The sequence below is a fragment of the Balaenoptera acutorostrata genome, chromosome 19, assembly GCF_949987535.1.
Source record: "Balaenoptera acutorostrata chromosome 19, mBalAcu1.1, whole genome shotgun sequence".
NCBI lineage: Eukaryota > Metazoa > Chordata > Mammalia > Artiodactyla > Balaenopteridae > Balaenoptera > Balaenoptera acutorostrata.
In genome coordinates, this window is record NC_080082.1 from 64,106,107 (window position 1) to 64,129,764 (window position 23,658).

The window sequence follows — 23,658 nt, forward strand, 5'->3', positions numbered from 1 at the left end:
TGAATTCACATACATGATTTTGGAATGTTGAGAAAGGATGGGGGGCTACCTTCCCCAAGTGAAGCTGGGAAGATAGGTTTTAAACAAGAAATGCATGATATCCATCATTTTAAGCCCCTTTACACTGCTGAGATTTAACTCCATAATGACATCATTCTTCCCCAGGTATCACTTAGTCCTTGTTTTTGAGGATCCTCCCCACCCCCCCTGCACTCCACTGGAGAAGTCCAAGCTCCACAATCCTGTGACGAGATGGCTGAATCTTTTTTTTCTGACTTTGGTTTGTTGTGGTACCTGGAGGAGCTCAAAAAGGAAGAGTTCTGGAAATTTAAGGAGCTGCTCAAGCAAGAACCTCTGAAATTTGAACTCAAGCCAATCCCGTGGACCGAGCTAAAGAAGGCTTCACGAGAAAATCTATCAAAGCTGTTGAGCAAGCATTACCCAGGAAAACTGGCATGGGATGTGACCCTGAGTCTCTTTCTACTGATCAACCGGGGAGATCTCTGGACGAAGGCTCGGGACGAGATCAGAAGTAAGTGTCATGAAAGGGATGCAGAGCAAGGACCCTTGGGGGAAGCTTGGTTTCCTGGGAGCTTCTAATAATGAAGGTCACATTGTTATTGTGTTAGTGGCCATGCCTCCATCAGTTGAGAATGTGTATAGGTCAGTAGGACGCTTGGAAATAGTAGAAGAATTGCAAGCCAACTCTGATCATTCATGGGCCAGTGATGGACTGTGGATGAGTAGTGTCCTGAGACAAATCGTTCATCTAAGTGTCTGCTCCCCATTTTTCTGTTCCAAGCTGAGTCAATGCTATTCCAAGAGATGACCTGGGACTTAGTGTCTGCACAACCAGGACTGCTGAGATGGAATTCCATTATGGTTGTTGCCCATCCTTTTTTTAAAAATTTACTCAAACATTTTTTTATTGGAGTATAGTTGATTTACAATGTTGTGTTAATTTCTGCTGTACAGCAAAGTGAATCAGTAATATATACACATATCCCCTCTTTTTTAGATTCCTTCCCCATGTAGGTCACATCCTTTTGACCAGACTTGCACAAGAGACTGGGCAGAGTCCTAAGATGAGGAAGTAATTATAGAGAACATATGCCCCTGGTGCTATAGGAAGAACTTTTTATGCATAATGTCTTTTCATTCTTACCACGACTCTGAGGTTTACAAGTGAAAAAAATGCAGATCAAACGGTGTCTCCTCATGTTAGATGACTTTTCCAAAAGGGACAGAGCTGACCCAAACCAGTTATTTTGGGCACATTGATTGCTTGACATCATGCTCTGGGTGGATACACCGTTTTGTCTCCCCTCAGAAAATAAGATCAGCTGAGTTGTAAATCCTGGCAAATAAAAAGTGACAAAATATGAGACAAATCATCCATTAAATTTTTTTTCTCTTTATATATGTTCTTAGTTATTTTTGAGTGTTTCACCTCAAACTGGAGTTCATGACCATAGAAGCTCTCCTGGCATTTCTATATATTTTATATTTCTGCTCTCAAGATTCTCTCTCTCATCTGTTTTCATGGCTTTATTATGAGTTTTTTAAATTGAAGTATAGTTGATTGATAATGTTGTGTTAGTTTCAGGTATACAGCAAAGTGATTCAGTCATTCATATATGTGTATATATATATATATATGTACACATACACATATATATATTCTTTTTCATATTCTTTTCCCTTATAGGTTACTACAAAATATTGAGTATAGTTTCCAGTACTATACAGTAGGTCCTTGCTGGTTATTTATTTTATACATAGCAGTGTGTATATGTTAACCCCAAACTCCTAATTTATCCCTCCCCCTCCCTGAAATCACCCATTTTTATAAACAAATCTTCCTCTGTCCCAGAGAGAGAAAGGCTCCCTAATTTCCAAGGCTCTTTTCCTAGTCACACATACTTAAACAAAACTAGCAATGCCCTTTGCTCAGAAGACATGCAGAAAGGCCTCACCTACTGTAGTTCATATTTCTTCAGTGCAGGGTATGGTCCTTGTCTATATTTGTAATTTGTTTATCTCCCCTAGTGCGTAGCCTTGAACATGGAAGGTGCATAATAAGGGCAGGTTGGAAGAATGACGGTTCAAGGGTGCATTTCTGAAATTAACTTGCAATCAGCATGGTCTTAACAGCAATAGTCTAGACCTTATGATTTCAAGTCAGACAACTGAGACAAATACCTGACCCTAATATCTGTTCATTAACCAAATTAGCCAAGTAACATAAACTCTCAACACTTTTCTGTAAAGTGGGCATAGAATGAATCTTAATGGGTTGTTGAAGAGATGGAAGATGAAATACCAGTGACAACTTTCTCAGCCCCGATTCCTGGCCCTCAGTAAATAAATAGTAGTGCTTATGAATTATTGACTGGGGAGCTAGCACCCCTCTTCTAGTTTGAAATGTAATCCCCAAGTATTCACACTTTGTGTAGCCTGTAGCTCTGAGATGGGCTTCCAATCTTATCAGGTGTTTCCACGGACATGAATTCAGATAGATTTTGGTCTCAACAAAACTGAGTTCATGAGCCTGGTCCCATGTGGGCATATACATCAGTCTTTGCACGTGTGTCTGAGTAAATCTGTAGGGGTCATTCTGAGTCCCAAAGATGGAGTGTATTTCTTTTTTTTTTAATAAGGGCTTTGAGTTACTGTTTATTTTCATGGCCGAGCATGTGCATACATGCATATGTTTATTTTATTTTATTTTTTAAATTTATTTAAATTTATTTTATTTTTGGCTGTGTTGGGTCTTCGTTGCTGCGCGCGGGCTTTTCTCTAGTTGCGGCAAGCGAGGTCCACTCTTCATTGCGGTGCACGGGCTTCTCATTGCAGTGGCTTCTCTTGTTGCGGAGCACGGGCTCTAGGCGCGTGGGCTTTAGTAGTTGTGGCACACGGGTTCAGTAGTTGTGGCACACGGGCTTAGTTGCTGCGCGGCATGTGGGATCTTCCCAGACTAGGGCTGGAACCCGTGTCCCCTGCATTGGCAGGTGGATTCGTAACCACTGCGCCACCAGGGAATCCCTGGAGTGTATTTTTTAATTGTCTTGTATTCTGTCCCTGTTAACTCAGATAAGCTAAACCCATATAGAAACCACATGAAGAAAAAATTCCGAGTCATATGGGAAAAGGAGACCTGCCTTCAAGTTCCTGAGGATTTCTACAAAGAAACCACAAAGAATGAATATGAACAACTGAATGCTGTCTACCTTCCTGCGGACAAGCCTGGAAACCCCTCACCCACTGTGATCTTGCAAGGTCCTGAAGGAGTTGGAAAAACAACCCTTTTGAGAAAAGCGATGCTGGAATGGGCGGAGGGAAACCTGTGGAGGGACAGGTTCTCATTTGTCTTCTTCCTCAAAGGCAGTGAAATGAACAGTATCACAGACACGAGCCTAGTGGAGCTCATCTCCAGGGACTGGCCTGAATCTTCAGAGCCCATCGGAGACATTTTTTCCCAGCCAGAGAGAATCCTGTTCATCCTGGATGGCTTGGAGGAACTGAAATTTGACTTGACACTTGACGCTGACCTGTGTGGTGACTGGGAACAGCAACGGCCAACGCAGATTGTCCTGAGCAGTTTGCTGCACAAACAGATGCTCCCAGAATCCTCTCTGCTTATCGCCCTAGGAAAGATGGGTATGAAAAAAAATTATTTCTTGTTGTGTCAGACAAAATGCATATTTCTCCCGGGATTCTCTGAACGCCAAAGGAAGCTGTATTTCTCCCATTACTTCCGTGAGAAGAATAAATCCGCCAGAGCCTTCAGTTTTGTGAGAGAGAAGAGACCGCTGTTTGTCTTGTGCAAAAGTCCGTTTGTTTGCTGGTTGGTTTGTACTTGTTTGAAGTGGCAGCTGGAGAAAGGAGAAGACCTGGAGATTGCCTCCGAAAGCATCACTTGTCTGTATGTGTCCTTCTTGACAAATGTATTCAAAGCAGCAAGTGGGAATTGTCCACCTAAGCAGAACAGAACCCGACTACAAAGCCTGTGTACCTTGGCTGCAGAGGGAATGTGGGCTCGCACGTTTCTGTTTTGCCCTGGGGATCTCAGGAGGAATGGGGTGTCTGAATCCGACACCTTGATGTGGGTGGACATGAGACTTCTTCAAAGGAGCGGCAACTGCTTGACCTTCATACATACGTGTATCCAAGAGTTTTGTGCCGCCCTGTTCTATATGTTCAAACGACCCAAGGACCATCCTCACCCAGTCATTGGAAAGGTGACCCAGCTTGTCACAGCAGCCATGAGCGAAGCCTATTCCCGCTTGTCTTGGATGGGGATATTCCTGTTTGCATTTTCAACTGAAAAAATAACAAACATGCTGGAGACATCTTTTGGTTTTCCACTGTCCACAGACATAAAGCAGGAAATAACCCAAAGCCTTGAAACTTTAAGTCAATGTGACCCCAATGAGATCGTGGTGAGTTTCCAGGAATTGTTCAATTGTTTGTTTGAGACCCAGGACCAAGGATTTGTAATCCAAGTGATGAATTTCTTCAAAGAAATTGACATTTATATTGGTACCATTGAAGAATTGACAGTATCTGCATTCTGTCTGAAACATTGCCAAAGTCTGCAGAAATTTCACCTGTGTATAGAAAATGTCTTTTCAGATGAATCTGGATCCATCTCAAAGTGAGTCCGTCTATTAATTCCCTCCCTCTAACCTACACCCACACCATATTTATATTTAGCTTGCTCCAACCCCCAATGGGTATTTCATAAATCATTGGATTTTTGTACTTAAAAACATGGCTTTTGCAGTCAGAAAGACATTGATTTGAATTCTTGTACTGCCATTTGCTAGCTGTGTGACCATGAACTGTTTCTTAAGTATTTCCGTCTGTATAATCAGGGGTAAATGTCTTCATAGGGCCAACGTCAAGTTGAAAGGTAAGCAGTTTTTATTGTTGCCAGGACTATGCTTCTTTTTTCCCCTTCCCATAGCATTTTAGCATATCCTGGTGAATCCACTGGGAAGGGACGCTCGGAAGCTTATGCCTAGGTTCCTCTGGATTTTGCCCATGTGTCTTTTCTCTTTGCTGATTTTAGCTTATATTCTTTCATCAGACTCAGGCTACCAGCTCACACTTCAGCTCTCAAATACATACCCCCTTTCATGGTCTTTTTTTTTTTTTAATTAAAGTATAATTCCCTGGCGGTCCAGTGGTTAAGACTCTGTGCTTCCACTGCAGGGGCATGGGTTTGATCCCTGGTTGGAGAACTAAGATCCCACATGCTGCATGGCATGGCCAAAGAGACAAAAAGTATAATTAACATACAACATTATATTAGTTTCAGGTGTACTACATAATTTTCAATATTTGTATATACTGTGGAATGATCACCATAGTAAGTCTAGTTACACCTGTCACCATACATAGTTACAGAATTTTTTTTCCAGTGATGAGGACTTTTATATACACCCCAATGTTCATAGCAGCCTTGTTTATAATAGCCAAGTTATGGAAGGAGCCTAAGTGTCCATCAACAGATGAATGGATAACAAGATGTGATATATATAGATATTGTTAGATATATGGAATATTACTCAGCCATAAAAAAGAATGAAATCTTGTCATTTGTGACAACATGGATGGATCTGGAGGGTATTAAGCTTAGTGAAATAAGTCAGAGAGAGAAAGACAAATGCTGTACCTTTTCACTTACATGTGGAATCGATTCAAGACAAAACAAATGAGCAAACATAAGAAAACGGAAACAGTATAGATACAGAGAACAAACAGTTCCCACAGGGGAGAGGAGGAGGGAGAGGGGGAGGGACAAAATAGGTAAAAGGGACAAAGAGGTATGAATTAGCCATTATGAAATAAAGAAGTCACACGGATGTAATCTACAATGCAGGGAATAAGTCAATATTTCATCCTAATTTAGTATAGTGTATTACCTATAAAAATATCAAAGCACTATGTTGTACACCTGACGTCAATATCATATTGTAAATCAATTGTAGTTCAACAAACTGAAAAAAAGTCATGCAGAACAGCAAGAGAGAGAGATCTACTCTCTTAGAAGCTTTCAAATATGCAATTTGGTATTATTAACTGTGGTCTTTACATCCCTGTGACTTATTTATTTTGCATCTACCTGTACGGTCATGTTTTTGGACACAGTTCCTTGTTTGCTGATGGGTCACCAAATATCAACCTTTGTCCACATAACAATTGAGTGTTGTCACCCCAAAGAGGAGGAAATAGAGGCAGAATAAGGTTGAACGCTTGCTCAGCGTCACATAACCCACAAGTGTTTCAGATGGGGCTTGATCCTGGTTGCCCTGGCCTCACGGCTCACTTCTTTGACCACCATGCATGTTGACTCAATGCACCTGACTGCTCCTCTCCCTGTTCAGGCTTGACTGTCTGTCAGCTTTGAGGGCCTCTGGGAATGGTGTTCTCCTGTGTTGAAAATGTCTTTTTTGGGGTTTTTTACCTGCATTCTTTTTTTAAAAAAAATTTTATTTTGTATTGGAGTATAGTTGATTAACAATGGTGTTAGTTTCAGGTGTACAGCAAAGGGATTCAGTTGTACATATACATGTATCTATTCTTTTTCAAATTCTTTTCCCATTTAGGTTATTACAGAATATTGAGCAGAATTCCCTGTGCTATGCAGTAGGTCCTTATTGGTTATCTATATTATATATAGTAGTGTGTATATGTCAGTCCCAAACTCCTACTTTATCCCGTCCCCACCTTTCCCCTTTGGTGACCCTAAGTTTGTTTTCTAAGCCTGTTGAGTCTGTTTCTGTTTGTTTTTTTTTCTGTTTCTGTTTTGTAACAAGTTCATTTGTATCATTTTTTAAAAGATTCTGCATATAAGTGATATCATATGATATTTGTCTTTCTTTGACTTACTTCACTTAGTTTGATCATCTCTAGGTCCATCCATGTGGCTGCAAATGGTATTATTTCATTCTTTTTTATGGCTGAGTAATATTCCATTGTATATATGGACCACATCTTTTTTTTTCCTAATATGAACAGCTTTTAAAAAAATATATTTATTTATTTATTTAGGCTGTGCCAGGTCTTAGTTGTGGCACATGGGATCTTTTTTTTTCTTTTTTTTTTTAAACATCTTTATTGGAGTATAATTGCTTTACAATGGTGTGTTAGTTTCTGCTTTATAACAAAGTGAATCAGTTATACATATACATATGTTCCCATATCTCTTCCCTCTTGCGTCTCCCTCCCTCCCACCCTCCCTATCCCACCCCTCTAGGTGGTCACAAAGCACCGAGCTGATCTCCCTGTGCTATGCGGCTGTTTCCCACTAGCTATCTATTTTACATTTGGTAGTGTATATATGTCCATGCCACTCTCTCACCCTGTCACATCTCACCCCACCCCCTCCCCATATCCTCAAGTCCATTCTCTAGTAGGTCTGTGTCTTTATTCCCGTCTTGCCACTAGGTTCTTCGTGGCCTTTTTTTTTTTTCCCCTTGGATTCCATATATATGTGTTAGCATACTGTATTTGTTTTTCTCTTTCTGACTTACTTCACTCTGTATGACAGACTCTAACTCCATCCACCTCATTACAAATACCTCCATTTCATTTCTTTTTATGGCTGAGTAATATTCCATTGTATATATGTGCCACATCTTCTTCATCCATTCATCCGATGATGGACACTTAGGTTGCTTCCATGTCCTGGCTATTGTAAATAGAGCTGCAATGAACATTTTGGTACATGACTCTTTTTGAATTATGGTTTTCTCAGGGTATATGGCCAGTAGTGGGATTGGCACATGGGATCTTCATTGTGGCATGTTTAGTTGCAGCATGCAGGATCTTTAGTTGCGGCCTGTGGGCTTCTTAGTTGCGGCATGTGGAGTCTTAGTTGCAGCATCAAACTCTTAGTTGTGGCATGCATGTGGGATCTAGTTCCTCGACCAGGGATCGAACCTGAGCGCCCTGCATTGGAGGTGCAGATTCTTATCCACTGGGCCACCAGGGAAGTCCCTGGACCACATCTTCTTTATCCGTTCATCTGTCAATGGACATCTAGGTTGCTTCCACATCCTGGCTATTGTAAACATTGCTGCAATGAACACTGGGGTGCCTGTGTCCTTTTGAACCATGGTTTTCTACAGATATATATGTCCAGGAGAGGGATTGCTGGATCACATACTAGCTCTGTTCTTAGTTTTTTAAGGAACTAGTTGAATTGAGCCACTGGAGAATCACGGTGTTTGTCTTCCTGTAGTACCATCGAGAAGCTCTCCCTCTGGCGGGATCTCTGCTCAGCATTTACTGCCAGCGAGAACTTCCAGATGTTAGATTTGGACAACTGTCAGTTCGACGAGGCCTCCCTGGCAATTCTCTGCAGGACGCTGGCTCAGCCTGTCTGTAAACTCCAGAAGTTCGTGTAAGTCAGATCTTCACCTATTCTTTAAGTCAATAGCAGGGTGTCATTCTCTCTACTCTGGCTTCTTTTGAAAACCCAAGCTACAATCCAATGTTTCAAAAGAAAATGCTGAGTGCTTTCCTTGATTCAAGTGTTTTACTGAGTGAGACACAAACTGTGGACAAACAGGGAGACTTTAAAACTGAACGTGGTCAAGAAGCTCAGTTCCCAGCAGCTACAGCTCAGGTTACAAAGCCTGGATGAGAAAGAATATTTTTTTTTCTGTTGTGAGTGGTCCCTAGAACTATACCTTCCTTCCCATGGCATCAGCTCACTTGTGCACAGCCAGTTAGCTGGGGAGTTGCAAGTTCATGCTGACTTGGAGAAATCTTAAGTTTAAGAAGCAGAACTGGCATTTCAGGGAAATCGGTTTTTCCTTTGGGTTACAAGACTGCATGTGTTTTGGTGTAGGGATGTGTTTGAACTGTGGCCCCCGTTTCGGTTTCTCTGTAACAAATGTTTTAACTATAGTGACGTGTACAATAAAACTTGCTTGGGGAACCTAAGAGGGAACAGTCCTGGTAGTTGGTGATGTTTGCTTGGATGCTGATGGACTGAGAATAGATGTTTCCCAGGTAACGCAGGAGGAGGGTGCTGAGGACAGGTGGGAAAAGAGCCTTAAGTTCATAAAAGAGAAAAATAAGAAGAATAGCACAGAGAATAGGTAACATGTATAGAACACTTCTTTGGCACAGAGATGGTTGCTTAATATGCATCTTCTCCTTTGTCTTTTAACCCTCATAACAATCTTTTCATCACCTTTTTACAAAACATGTACCAGAAGCATAGAGAAGCTCACAGCCCTTCTCTGATGTCGTGGTCCAAACGCGGGTTGGAAAAGAATGTCCAGACACAAGGCAGAATGTAAAGAAGACAGAATTTATTAGAGGGAAGGGTCGCTACCAGAACAGCGGGCGGACTTCCCAGTAGTCTGGGACAGTCGAGCCCGAACACATGCTATTGATCAGTTTTTATAGCCAGAAAACAAAGGAATGGTCCGCGGTGAAAATTTCGTTTACTGATTGGTCGAGGCACATATAGCTTCCTTCTATAGGGTGGGAGTGGGACAGAACAGATGCCTTTCCTTATTTGGGACAGGTCCTGTTGCCCAGGTGGGCGTCACCCAGGTGGGCTCAGGAATTTCATAACCATCGCAACATGGTGGGGAGGGCGATTAAGAGTCCAGTAGGGGGTGTAACGCTGAAACTTTTTCAGACAGCGTCATGCTTTGTCCTTGAAGCACCATTGTCCTTGGAGTACCACATCTGAAACTTTTTTTTTTTTTTAGGGTAAAAAGAATGCTTTTTATTAAACGTAGGTAGTCAGGGAAAGGAGGTGTTTCTCTAGTGGAGAGACTGCATTTATGTACAGAAATACTTTTTTTTCTATGTAAATTTTTTTAATTAATTTTTATTTTATATTTGAGTATAGTTGATTCACAATGTTTTGTTAGTTTCAGGTGTACAGCAAAGTCATTCAGTTATACATATACATATAGTCATTCTTTTTCAGATTCTTTTCCCATATAGATTATTACAGAATACTGAGTAGATTTCCCTGTGCTATAGAGTAGGTCCTTGTTGGTTATCTATTTTATATATAGTAGTGTGTATATGTTAATCCCAAACTCCTAATTTATCCCTCCCCCTACCACCTTTCCCCTTTGGTGACCATAAGTTTGTTTTCGAAATCTGTGAGTCTGTTTCTGTTTTGTAAATAAGTTCATTTGTATCATTTTTTTAAGATTCCACATATAATATTTGTCTTTCTCTGTCTGACTTACTTCACTTAGTATGATCATCTCTAGGTCCATCCATGTTGCTGCAAATGGCATTATTTCATTGTTTTTTATGGCTGAGGAATATTCCACTGTATATGTGTTCCACATCTTCTTTATCCATTCCTCTGTTGATAGACATTTAGGTTGCTTCCATGTCTTGGCTATTGTAAATAGTGCTGCTGTGAACATTGGGGTGCATGTATCTTTTTGAATTCTGCTTTTCTCCAAATATATGCCCAGGAGTGGGACTGCTGAGTCATATGGTAGCTCTGTTTTTAGTTTTTTAAGGAACCTCTATACTGTTCTCCATAGTGGCTGCACCAATTTACATTCCCACCAACAGTGCAGGAGGGTTCCCTTCTCTCCACACCCTCTCCAGCATTTATTGTTTGTAGACTTTTTGAGGATGGTGTTCTCTGATACTTTGGTTACCTTGGTTTGCCCTGGGCCATCCTGTTGTCTTCGATCCCGCAAGCTTGTCACTTTCAAGTTAAATTTAACTCCTCCTTCACCTTAAATGTCACTTCTTGGCTATGTACCAGAACTTGTGAGCCTAGGAAGTCACCAAAGCTGGGAGAGGTCTTGGGACACAGTGTTTCTCTGACTAACCTCCATGAGGAGAGAAAAGACATCTCCCTTGTTTACCCCCATATCTCCGGCCAGCAAAATACAGAGCTTTGCAGGGGCTCGTCAAACTGATGTCGAATGAATGAAGGGATCCTTGCATTCTGGAAATGGTTTATTCATTTCACATGAAGAAACTGACTCATAAATGAACTGCTCTAGATCCTGCATGGATAGTAAAAAATGGACCTCACTGCACTCTTGTTTTTTTAAAGTCTTCTGGAAACTCGGTGAAAGATAAAGCTAATAAGTGAGCTCAGTATATACATTTTATTGAAAAATGAGGACCAGTGGTCTCACAATTGAGAGATCTGTCATTGATTTTAGATGAGGTGGATGACCGCATAAAGGAGAACAGGTATCCAAGACACCTGGGTGAAGGTGTGAGTTAAAATGTGCACGTCCGTCCCAGGAACTTGAGGTTGCAAAATGAGGAAAACAGTTCCTCTTCACAGTGTGCATGGAAGTCAGTCATTGTTATCATATCTAGAGTTCTTTAGCTCAGTGTCTAATAAGAATCATTAGGCTCATTTGTCACTGGCCAGATGAGATAGAGATGGTAAGTTTAGTCATTTATCCCCGCAAGGTGTCCAGCCATATGTCTTAGAATCGGGAACTATTATTCCTTTTCTTTTTTGCACATGAGATTTTTAAAAAGTGTAAGTGCTGGGACTTCTCTGGTGCTCCAGTGGTTAAGACTCCACACTTCCACTGCAGGGGGCGAGGGTTCGATCTCTGGTTGGGGAACTAAGATCCCACACGCTGCGCGGTGCAGCCAAAGTAAATAAACGTTAATTTTAAAAAAAGGAAATCATTAAAAAGAGAAAAATGGTACAGATGAACTTATTTGCAAAGCAGAAATAGAGTCACAGATGTAGAGAACAAACTTATGGTTACCAAGGGGGGACAAGGGGGTGGGACAAACTGGGAGATTGGGATTGACATATATACATTACTATGTATAAAACAGATAACTAATGAGAACCTTCTGTGTAGCACAGGGAACTCTACTCAGTGCTCTGTCGTGACCTAAATGGAAAGGAAATCTAAAAAAGAGTGGGTATACGTATATGTATCTCTGATTCACTTTGCTGTACAGCAGAAGCTAACACAACATTGTAAAGCAGCTAGACTCCAATGAAAATTCATTAAAAAAATAAAGAAAAAAATAAAATGAAAGTGTAATTGCTGAGCTGAATACAGAACAAGAGGCCTGGGGTCATTCCCTCCACTTTAGTTGCAACCCTTCTCTAAGCTTAGGGTTTAGGGAATGTTGGCAGTAGTAGTATTGGGGAACCTACCAATTTCTGTGAGTCCTTGGGTCACAACCCTGACCTGAGCCAGGGAGTCAGTCGACTTCTGCATCTCTACATACCACCACTCTTCTTCCAGAAACCATCACTCCACTGGAATTGCTACTCCTAATAGCCTCCATCTCTGTTCCTTGGATCCTGTTTTGCCTTCTGTCAAAACCTTTTTCCATAGACAAACCAGATTTTGTTTTAAAAAATTTTTTATTGGGGTATAGTTAATCCACAATGCTGTGTTAGTTTCAGGTGTACTGCAAAGTGAAGCAGTTATACATATACATGTACCCACTCTTGTTTTAGATTATTTTCCCATATAGGTCATTACAGAGTATTGAGTAGAGCTCCCTGTGCTATACAGTAGGTTCTTATTAGTTATCTATTTTATACATAGTAGTGTGTACATGTCAATCCCAAACTCCCAATCTATCTCTCACTCCCACATTTCCCCCCAGTCACCATAAATTCATTCTCTAAGTCTGTGTTTCTGTTTTGTAAGTAAGTTCATTTGTATCATTTTTTAAAGATTCCACATATAAGTGATATCATATGATATTTGTCTTTCTGTGTCTGACTTACTTCACTCAATATGACTATCTCTAGGTCCATCCATGTTGCTGCAAATGACATTATTTCGTTCTTTTTTATTGCTGAGTAATATTCCATTGTATATATGTACCACATCTTCTTTATCCATTCCTCTTTCAATCGACATTTTGGTTGCTTCCATGTCCAGGCTATTGTAAATGGTGCTGAAATGAACATTGGGGTGCATGTATCTTTTTGAATTATGGTTTTCTCCAGGTATATGCCTTGGCGTAGGATTGCTGGATCATATGGTAGTTCTATTTTTAATTTTTTAAGAAACCTCCATACTGTTCTGCATAGTGGCTGTACCAATTTACATTCCCACCAACAGTGCAGGAGGGTTCCTTTTTCTCCACACCATCTCCAGCATTTATTGTTTGTAGATTTTTTGATGATGGCCATTCTGACTGGTGTAAGGTGATACCTCATTGTAGTTTTGATTTGCATTTCTCTAATAATTAGTGATGTTGAGCATCTTTTCGTGTGTTTCTTGGCCATCTGTATGCCTTCTTTGGAGAAATGTCTATTTAGATCTTCCACCCATTTTTTGATTGGGTGGTTTGTTTTTTTGATATTGAGCTGTATAGCTGTTTGTATATTTTGCAGATTAATCCTTTGTTGGTTGCTTCATTTGCAAATATTTTCTCCCATTCTGAGGGTTGTCTTTGTTTATGGTTTCCTTTGCTGGGCAAAAGCTTTCAAGTTTAATTAGATCCCATTTGTTTATTTTTGTTTTTATTTTCATTACTCTTGGAGGTGGAGAAATTTTTTTTAAATAATAAATTATGCCTTGAAGTCTTTTTCTTGATTTCCCATCATTAGGAAAATATTCAGAATCTGAGCTTTTCCCTTCCTTCTCTCTGGTTTATCCTTCACCTGCTTCCCCATCGTATGCTGTGGCCCACGGACCTTAACTTTCTTTCAAACCCCTGACTGAGCTCATTCATGACTCAGAACGTTTGTTCCAGCTGCTTTCCTTTCTGGTCAGTCTTTGCCTAGACTTTCGCCAGGCAAGCTCTTCCAAATGCCTTCTCTGACCACCCCTCCCCCCAGTTAAGCAGCCCGGACCCCCAGCCCAGCCACTCTAGAACCTCATCCTATGTTTGATTTCAGTATCAGTTATGAAATTGCCACTCTTCTGTTGTAATTGCGTCCAAGCAGAAGGTAAGCTCTGGGTTCTGGGTCCTGGACTGTCATATTCGTGTCTATATACACCCAGCACCCTGGCATCTAGTTGGAACTTAAGTATTTGTCCAGTGAAGAGAATGAACAGGTGGTTTGGCGTGATTGCAGAGATTAAGGATCGCTCTTTGAAGTGAGAAGATCTTGAGTTACTAAGTAGCTCTATCTTTCACCTGGAGCACCCTTGGAATGCCTTTCCTTTCTTTTGCTACCCACTTCCCACCTTGTACCATCTACCTCCCATGTAGATACCCTGTGGTATCAGGTTGTTACTGAAAAGTGTGTGCCTCTTTTAGACACACTTGCTAATTTCTTAGCTTATTCTTGCTTCTGTGACTCATTGTTTCCAGCTGAATTCATTGTTCATCCTATGTCACTATACCAAGAGCTTTTCCAAGAGTCTCTACCAGCAGCAAATTTGAGTCAAAAGTTTGAGTAAACTTGAGTCTAAAAACATCTCCCTTGCAACTGTATCCTTTAATGATGAGAATACATGTTGAATATTAAACCTTTTTTTCCTTGTTTCTTTGAATTCTATTGATTTATTTCTTAAATTCAGCTTTTTTTGGACATCTTTATTGGAGTATAATTGCTTTACAATGTTGTGTTAGTTTCTGCTCTATAACAAAGTGCATCAGCTATATGTATACGTATATCCCCATATCTCTCCCTCTTGCATCTCCCTCCCACCCTCTTTATCCCACCCCTCTAGGTGGTCACAAAGCACCAAGCTGATCTCCCCGTGCAATGCAGCTGCTTCCCACTATCAGCTCTTTTAAAAAAACAATTTTTTGGGGGGGACACACCATGTGGCTTGTGGGATTTTAGTTCCCCAACCAGGAATAGAACCCAGGCCCTCGTCAGTGAAAGCACAGAATCCTAACCACTGGACGGCCAGGGAATTTCCTTAAATTCAGCTTTGCAGATGTAGATTTTTTCCCAGTTTTTATCAAGGTGTAATTGACATAGAACATTGTATTCATTTTAGGGGTACAATGTGATGATTTGATGCATGTATATATTGCAGTGATCACCACAAGAAGTTTATTTAGTTAACATGTATTGCCCTACATATGTAGTTACAATTTATTTTTTTTCTTGGGATGAGAACTTTTAATATCTACTCTCTTAGGAACTTTCAAATATATAATACAGTGTTGTTAACAATAGTCACCATTAGACCCCCAGGACTTATTTATCTTATATTGGAAGCTTATAACTTTTGACCACTTTCTACCATTTCATCCTCCCAACCCACAATCTCTGGCAACCACCAAGTATTTATGTTTAGTGTTTTTCTAAGATCCCATATAGAAGTGAGATCATATAGTGTCTTTCTCTGAATTATTTCACTCGCAGATGTAGAGATTGATCATTTCCATTCTTCAGTTATAGATCATCTTTTTAAAAAAATCCTCAGTTTTGGTAGTGCTTAGGTTTCTTCTTTATCCCTAATAGTTTACAAATTTCGATATTATGGGTCCCTGTGGGAATTTTGTTTAACCTAATTTTACTGGCTCTCACTGGGGCCCTTTCAATCTTAGAACTGACAAATGATTAATAAAGAAAATAATTTGGGGGAAGGCTTGTGTTTAAGTTTAGGAAAACTATCAGGATTGCTTATCTCTGTTACAGTAGGGAGGTAAAACTTGAAACCATCCCTTTTAACATCAACAAGATAAACTTAAGACTTTTATAGAGTTAGGACACAAAATGTGAAGAAAAGATTAGCAAGCTTATAAAATATTTTTATATCAATGATTATTCATTGCGTCAGGTTTTTACACTAACCGTTGTTTGATTCACTTACTCCATCAAAATAAGAGCTCTTTAAATCTCAGGCAAAGAGATTAAATGTCCACTTAGCTCTAACTATAGCACTCACCATGTCCGGCAACTATTACAGGTATATCACAGTATTAGCTCATTATATGCCTTTAATTACTTAATGAGGTGGGCAGTCTCAGTACCTCCTGGTACACACTAGAAAACCACCACCTGGGAGGATTCAGAAACATGCCCAAGGTCACACAGATTGGCAAGGGGTGGAGCCAGGAGTTGAACCCATCAGCCTGGCTCCAAGGATGCGTGGTTCTTAGTTCACCAACATTATAAGTTGCTGATGGTTGAGATCCTGCTCTTCTTGCTTTTTTTTTTAAATTTTTATTGGCATATAGTTGATTTACAGTGTTGTATTAGTTTCAGGTGTATAGCAAAGTGAATCAGTTATATATATACATATATCCACTTTTTTTAGATTCTTTTCCCATATAGGCCATTACAGAGTATTGAGTAGAGTTCCCTGTGCTAGATGGTAGGTCCTTATTAGTTATCTGTTTTATATACAGTAGTGTGTGTGTGTCAGTCCCAATCTTCCCACTTATCCCTCCCCTCCTTACCCCCCTTTTTGCTTTGTTAACTTTTCCCTTAACTCTAAGGAAAGCAAAAACACCCCAACAAACTGCGTTCCTGTCAACACTTCCATTTTAGTCTGTCTCCTTTCCAAGAGGTTGAGGATCCGTGCTGATGATGTAGATGGTGACAATTATTGATTAGATGTTCACCCTTGTGATTGTTTTCCCACCGTTTGTCTGCTGACTCAGCGCTTACTGCCGGCCTGGTGTTGGAGTTCACTGCAGCTGCCCGGGCTGTGGATCACGGTGTGTTCAGTGGTGAGGTGGCTCAGAGGACCTGCTGACGCCCCCATTTCTCACAGGTGTCGCCAGCATATCAAGGGCATTCCCTGTCTTTCCGTGGTAGCACTTGTCCTTGTTCGCTGGGCCAGCCTGTCTTCTCCTGACTGTACTAACCCCCTCCCTCAAATCCCTACAAGTCCCACCCTGCTGTCCTGGGCTCCATCCATCTCTGGGCAGGAAGTGCCTAAACGTATTGCTCATACGTTTAGGGCATCACTCTGCCAAGAATTCCCACAAGTCTTCCAGGCTGTTGTGTCCCTCACATCTGTCTTTTATTTCTGACCAATGCATAATTCGCATTTTAATTTTATTTATTTATTTATTTCTGGCTGTGTTGGGTCTTCGTTTCTGTGCGAGGGCTTTCTCTAGTTGCGGCAAGTGGGGGCCACATTTTAGTGTTTGAACATGGCAGAATATTTACTTTGTTATTTCTCAAAGTCGATTAGGAGGGGAGAAGTCAGGGTACACTTAAGTCATGACACCGAGAGCCACACTGTGTGGCATGTATTTATAAATCATATATAAATGTATAAAAAGTATATATATATATATTATACATTTAATATATGTTATTAAAAAAATCAAAACCTGGGACTTCCCTGGCAGTCCAGTGGTTAAGACTTCTTCCAGTGAACGGGGTGCGGGTGCAGGTTCTATCCCTGGTCAGGGAGCTAAGATCCCACATGCCTCACGGCCAAAAAACCAAAACATAAAAAAGGAGGAATATTGTAACAAATGTGGGATAGAGAGAATGGGAGGGAGGGAGACGCAAGAGGGAAGAGATATGGGAACATATGTATATGTATAACTGATTCACTTTGTTATAAAGCAGAAACTAACACACCATTGTAAAGCAATTATACTCCAATAAAGATGTTAAAAAAATAATAATAAACAACCTACTAAACAAATGGGTGAAAACATATATAAGTAAATCAATAAAATAAGTGCAAATAAAAAATAATGAAAAAAAAAATGGTCCACATCCAAAAAAAATCTTAAAAAAAAAAGAAAAACTAAAAACTCAAAGCCTGATCATGTTGGAGGCACTATAATAAATTGTAATTTCTTAACCATCATGACCTTATCTACTTGTTTCATGAAGAAACTCCACCATTAAGTTAATTTGCCCAACCTTGCAAAATATCCAGGAGAAAAGCAAGTATTCTAATGCAGTCTTCTCTATCTCAGGAGCCCGAGTCTTGAACCATGACATATTGGGTTGGTTAAAAATTTTTGTTTGGGTGTTCCCATAACATCTTACAGAAAACCTGAATGAACTTTTTGGCTGACCCAATATATTGTCTCCTTTTTATTTATTTTATTTTTTATTTTAACTTTTAAAAATTGTCTCCTTTAAAAAAAATGGTTTTTTTTTAAACTCAGAAATTTTATTTCAGTATGAATTTCAATAGTAGATCATATGTTCAATATAAATTCAACCCAAGTTTTTTTTTTTTTTAATTGAGGATCTTGAATCAGATGCGTATGTTTTGATTGATTGATTGATTGATTTTGGCTGTGTTGGGTCTTCGTTTCTGTGCGAGGGCTTTCTCCAGTTGTGGCAAGCGGGGGCCACTCTTCATCGCGATGCGCGGGCCTCTCACCGTCGCGGCCTCTCTCGTTGCGGAGCACAGGCTCCAGCCGCGCAGGCTCAGCAGTTGTGGCTCACGGGCCCAGCCGCTCTGCGGCATGTGGGATCTTCCCAGGCCAGGGCTCGAACCCGTGTCCCCTGCATTAGCAGGCAGATTCTCAACCACTGCGCCACCTGGGAAGCCCCTCAACCCAAGTTTTTACTTTCTATTTTTAGCTACTAGTAATTCTATTTATTTATTTTTTAAAATTTGTATTGGAGTATAGTTGCTTTACAATGTTGTGTTAGTTTCTACCGCACAGCAAAGTGAATCAGCTATACATATACATATATCCCCTCTTTTTTGGATTTCCTTCCCATTTAGCTCATCACAGAGCACTGGATAGAGTTCCCTGTGCTCTACAGCAGGTTCTTATTAGTTATCTATTTTATACATATTAGTGTATATACGTCAATCCCAATCTCCCAATTCATCCCACCCCCACTTCCCCCCTTGGTAACCATGTTTGTTCTCTACATCTCTGTCTCTATTTCTGCTTTGCAAATAGGTTAATCTGTACCATTTTTCTAGATTCCACATACAAGCGATATTATACAATATTTGTTTTTCTCTCTCTGACTGACTTCACTCTGTATGACAGTCTCTAGGTCTGTCCACGTCTCTGCAAATGGCACTATTTTGTTCCTTTTCTTTTTTTAATAAATTTATTTATTTATTTATTTATTTATTTATTTATGGCTGCGTTGGGTCTTTGTTGCTGCTCACGGGCTGTCTCTAGTTGTGGTGAGCGGGGGCTACTCTTCTTTGTGGTGCGTGGGCTTCTCATTATGGTGGCTTCTCTTGTTGCGGACCACAGGCTCTAGGCAAGTGGGCTTCAGTAGTTGTGGTGCACAGGCTCAGTAGTTGTGGCTCACGGGCTCTAGAGCGCAGGCTAAGTAGTTGTGGTGCACAGGCTCAGTAGTTGTGGCTCACGGGCTCTAGAGCGCAGGCTAAGTAGTTGTGGTGCCCTGGCTTAGTTGCTCCGTGGCATGTGGGATCTTCCCGGACCAGGGCTCGAACTCATGTCCCCTGCATTGGCGGGTGGATTCTTAACCACTGTGCCACCAGGGAAGTCCCCTATTTTGTTCCTTTTTATGGCTGAGGAATATCCCACTGTATATATGTACCACATCTTCTTTATCCATTCCTCTGTTGATGGACATCTTACAGAAAACCCAAGCAAACTTTCTGGCCGACCCAATATATTGTCTCCTTTTTATTTATTTTATTTTTATTTTAGCTTTTAAAAATTGTCTCCTTTTAAAAACAATCTCAATTTTTTTTAAAATTAATTTATTTTTATTTTTGGCTGTGTTGGGTCTTCGTTTCTGTGCGAGGGCTTTCTCTAGTTGCGGCAAGCGGGGGCCACTCTTCATCGCGGTGCACGGGCCTCTCACTATAGCGACCTCTCTTGTTGCAGAGCACAGGCTCCAGACGCGCAGGCTTAGTAGTTGTGGCTCACGGGCCTAGTTGCTCCGCGGCATGTAGGATCTTCCCAGACCAGGGCCCGAACCCGTGTCTCCTGCATTGGCAGGCAGATTCTCAACCTCTGCGCCACCAGGGAAGCCCACAATCTCAGTTTTTAAACAGGAGTGGAACCTTTCCTTGGGAAGAGTCTGGCTTGGCACACAGTAATTTGAATATGTGTGTCTTTATTGGATGGGAAGCACTGAGCCAGGCCTAGGATGCAAGGAGGTACAAACATGGTATTTCTCCCCTCATGGTGCTTAGAGGTTAATATGGGGTAAGTTTGATTCCCTTCCCTTATAATATCTGTGGTAGTATTCAGAAGTGGAAAGGCTTCTCAGAAACAGGGGACATCTAAGCATCTGGAGTCTGAAGATCCCAGAGAGAATTTATAGGCAGCAGTAACCAGATATCCAAAAGAAAATTTGGGGAGCCTAAGCATGGAAAGTAGGAAGAATTGTGCAACAGGTATTTTGCTTTGTGCTTGGACTTCATTGCATGAGTTACCGTATTTCCTCATCTTTTGCAGGTATAACTTTGCTTCGAACCTTGCAAATAGCCTAGACTTCTTTAAGGCCATTCTTCATAACCCTCATTTGAAATACCTGAACCTCTATGGCACTGGCCTCTCCTATATGGACGTCAAGCAGTTGTGTGAGACGCTGAAACACCCAGTGTGTAACATAGAAGCACTGCTGTAAGTCTCGGGGTTGTCCACGATATATATTTTTTTCCAATGTGAACTTTGCAGTTCGAATATGCCTATTTTCTTTCCTGTCTTTGTCTCTTACTTATTTCACCACTTCCATCTCAGTATCGGTAGACCTCCTAGTAAGATGAGGCTGGATGGATTCTAAAGGGCAAGGCTTCCTCTCAGAAGATCTGTCCCGTCTTTCCCTTCTTTGGTACTCACTTGAATTACTTCTCATGGACACCTTATCTGATTCTCCTTGGCTCTGCTGTCAACCGACCATACCAAAACCATAACTCCAATTTCTTTTTCCTGAAGATAGTCAGAGAAACTTAAAATGAGAAAGATTATAGATGATCACAAGTGTGATCTTGTAATCTGGCAGATGATAACGTGAGGCTGGAGGGAAAGTGATTTGCCCAAAGTCATTTCTTCCTCTTGAAAATTATCTGGGATGCCCTTAGCATCATTGGGTGATTTCTTAAACAGGCTCAATCCGTTTTTCAGCAGGAAGAACAAAGGGGAGTAATAAAAGTAGCAATAAACAAAAACAACTCATTAAACTGACCAAGAGAATACACTCTTCTCTCCACCAGTAATATGATAGATAGATCACATACACTTGGTTAATTTCACCTGTCAAGATTCATCAGGAGAGACGGGGTCCATGCATAAGAGTTGTTTGAACATACAGGCTTGCTATTGACCCTATTTATCGTTCTAGCTGTTTCCATATCATAATGATTCTTTTCTTCTACACTAGCTCTCTCTACTCAGGGGGAGCTTACAAAATTCCTTAGTATTTGCCCTGTTTCACATTATGCCATTGGCATAGAGTGTTTCATTTTACACAGTAGCATAAGACTTGGGTAACAGATCTAGGAAACCAGGAGTCAGTTGTACACAGTTTATAGGTAGAGTCTTTGTTTCTTTGGGGCAGACCAACTGTGCTCTTGACTTCAGTTTGGTATTGGGAGTGGGAAGTCCTCAAAATCAGGTTTTCTCCAGCCCAATAATTCTCAACAGAGGATAGTTTCTTCCTCTGTTAGGAGGTGTCCATACCTAGAGACTTTTTTTTTTTTAAATAGCAAGGAAGATTTCATTTAAGATTATCGTGGGACTTCCCTGGCGGTCCAGTGGTTGAGACTTCGCCTTCTAATGCGGGGGGTGTGGGCTCGATCCCTAGTTGGGGAGCTAAGATCCCACATACCTTGCTCCAAAAGGCCAAAAAAACATAAAAAACAGGGGCAATATTGTAACAGATTCAATAAAGACTTTAAAGATGGTCCACATCAAAAAAAATTTTTTTAATTAAAAAAAAAAGATTTTGCAGTAGGAAGGAGTTAAGACTATTGCAATAGGAAAGAAAGTTGAACTCACTCTGCTGAAACAGAAGAGGGGTGAGCTAATGGAAAAAGCACTTTAGGGAGGAAGTTGTTCTAAATGATTAGGTCACTAGTGTTTGTTAATCATGGAGACAGTTTTGATTGTCATGATTACATGGCAAGGATGCTCTAGACATCTGGTGGGTAGAGGTCAGGGATGCTCTTCAACATCCTACAACACACAGGAAGCCCACACAATAAGGAAGGATCTAGCCCACAATGTCAACAGTGCTGAGGTTGAGAAGCCTGCTCTAGCCCATGAGATGTTCTTTTGAGCTGCATTAAGGCTCGGACCAGGGTTTCTCAACCTTATAACTACTGATGATGAAAAATCAGATAATCAGACTTATTGAGGTCCAGATCATTCTTTGCTGTGTCCAAAACATTGTTGAGAAGCACGGGCTCAGACGTTTTCCTAACTTACTGCTTTCCTAAAGCAATAAGGGATTCATGAGGAAAGTCATATAATGACATTCGTGCTTTTACAGAGTCTGGAACTGCCAGGTGCGGGATTAGAAACCAGGATGTGGTCCAGGGTCGGTTGTGCATACACCATCCCACCACACGTGTCTCTCGTGTAGGCTGGGAAAATGTGACATCACGGATGAAGCCTGCGAAGACATCGCCTCTGTTCTCGTCCATAACAAGAAGCTGAAGCTTCTCTCCTTGGTAGATAATCCCCTGAAGGACGAAGGAGTGAGGGTGTTGTGTGACGCCCTGAAGGATCCAGCCTGTGCCCTGGAGGCGCTGCTGTGAGTCAGCGTGGGGGAGGGGAGCCCTGGGGGAGGGGGGAGACGGCAGAGCATGCCCGTGGACCCCGAACGGTCCAGCAAAATGGAGCAGATACAAATATTTGCCCCACAGAGGAGCCATGAGGTTGAATTCAAGAGATGTAAGACTAGCCCTTAGATGCCTGGCATCTAATTTGGAGCCCAATAGATCTTGGTTATCATGAAGAAGGACGATGTCTCTGTAGGTGTACTGGGGGCTGGGGAGGGGGACGGTATAAATAATGAAGAAAAAGGAATTCACTTGATTACTTGCCGGTGTGGGGTTGCATAGGTTCTAGGTTATCGCTGGGAACCATGTCTCCACTTCTTTCTTGTTGCTAAGATATAAAACAAACTGCTTCTTTGTTAGGGGCAAGAGAAAGGGTTTTCTATTTACCCAGTGAGGCCACAGGAGAAACTTAGTGCTAAATTAAAAAATGCCTTAAAGTAGGGGACAGGTGCAAGAACACCCAAGTCTATGGAAGCGAGTAAGTAGTCTAGAAACAAAACTTTTATTTGTGTGTATGTGCATGCACAGGTGTGTATGTGTATATAGACCTATGTATTACATACACACCCAAAGTGGTATTTACTGTAGAAGGTGAGAATATTATTACTGAGATGACTTTTTAGACTGTAAAAGAAAATCAAAACTAAAATAAGGTCCAGGAACATTAAACATTGAAACCAAACTATTAAAAAAATAAGGAAAAAACTCTGCACTATAAAGATTAGACCGAAAAATCTTTAGAGGTACAAAAGAAATGACATACTGGAAGATGAAAGGATTTGGCTATTAAATCCTGCATGGTATTATACAATAAGTAGAATTAAAGTGTATTCAATAACTAGTCACTAAAACGGGCTGTGTTTATCTAAGAGTTCTTTAAAATACATCATTTAACTTTTTTTTGTTTTTAAACTTGAATCTTTATTCCTTAAAAATGAAAGACTACTAAAGATGCAAGAAAGTCACTAGTAATTTTAAAAGAAAAAAATGTTCAACCCATTTTTTTAAACTTTTTATTTTGAACTAGTTTCAAAATAAAAACTAGACTTGCAGAAAAGTTGGAAAAATAGCA

General features: G+C 40.7%; 1 protein-coding gene across 1 annotated transcript in view; it reads left to right on the forward strand.

Moving 5' to 3' along the window:
• Window positions 1–252: 252 nt before the first annotated feature.
• The window catches only part of NLRP9 (NLR family pyrin domain containing 9), a 28,520-nt gene continuing 5,114 nt past the window's right edge, over window positions 253–23,658 (forward strand). The window contains exons 1-5 of the mRNA XM_007175509.2: window positions 253–532; window positions 3,094–4,657; window positions 8,252–8,413; window positions 20,260–20,427; window positions 22,388–22,558. Coding sequence (XP_007175571.2) covers window positions 253–532; window positions 3,094–4,657; window positions 8,252–8,413; window positions 20,260–20,427; window positions 22,388–22,558 — 2,345 coding nt within the window. The remainder of the gene's footprint in view (window positions 533–3,093; window positions 4,658–8,251; window positions 8,414–20,259; window positions 20,428–22,387; window positions 22,559–23,658) is intronic.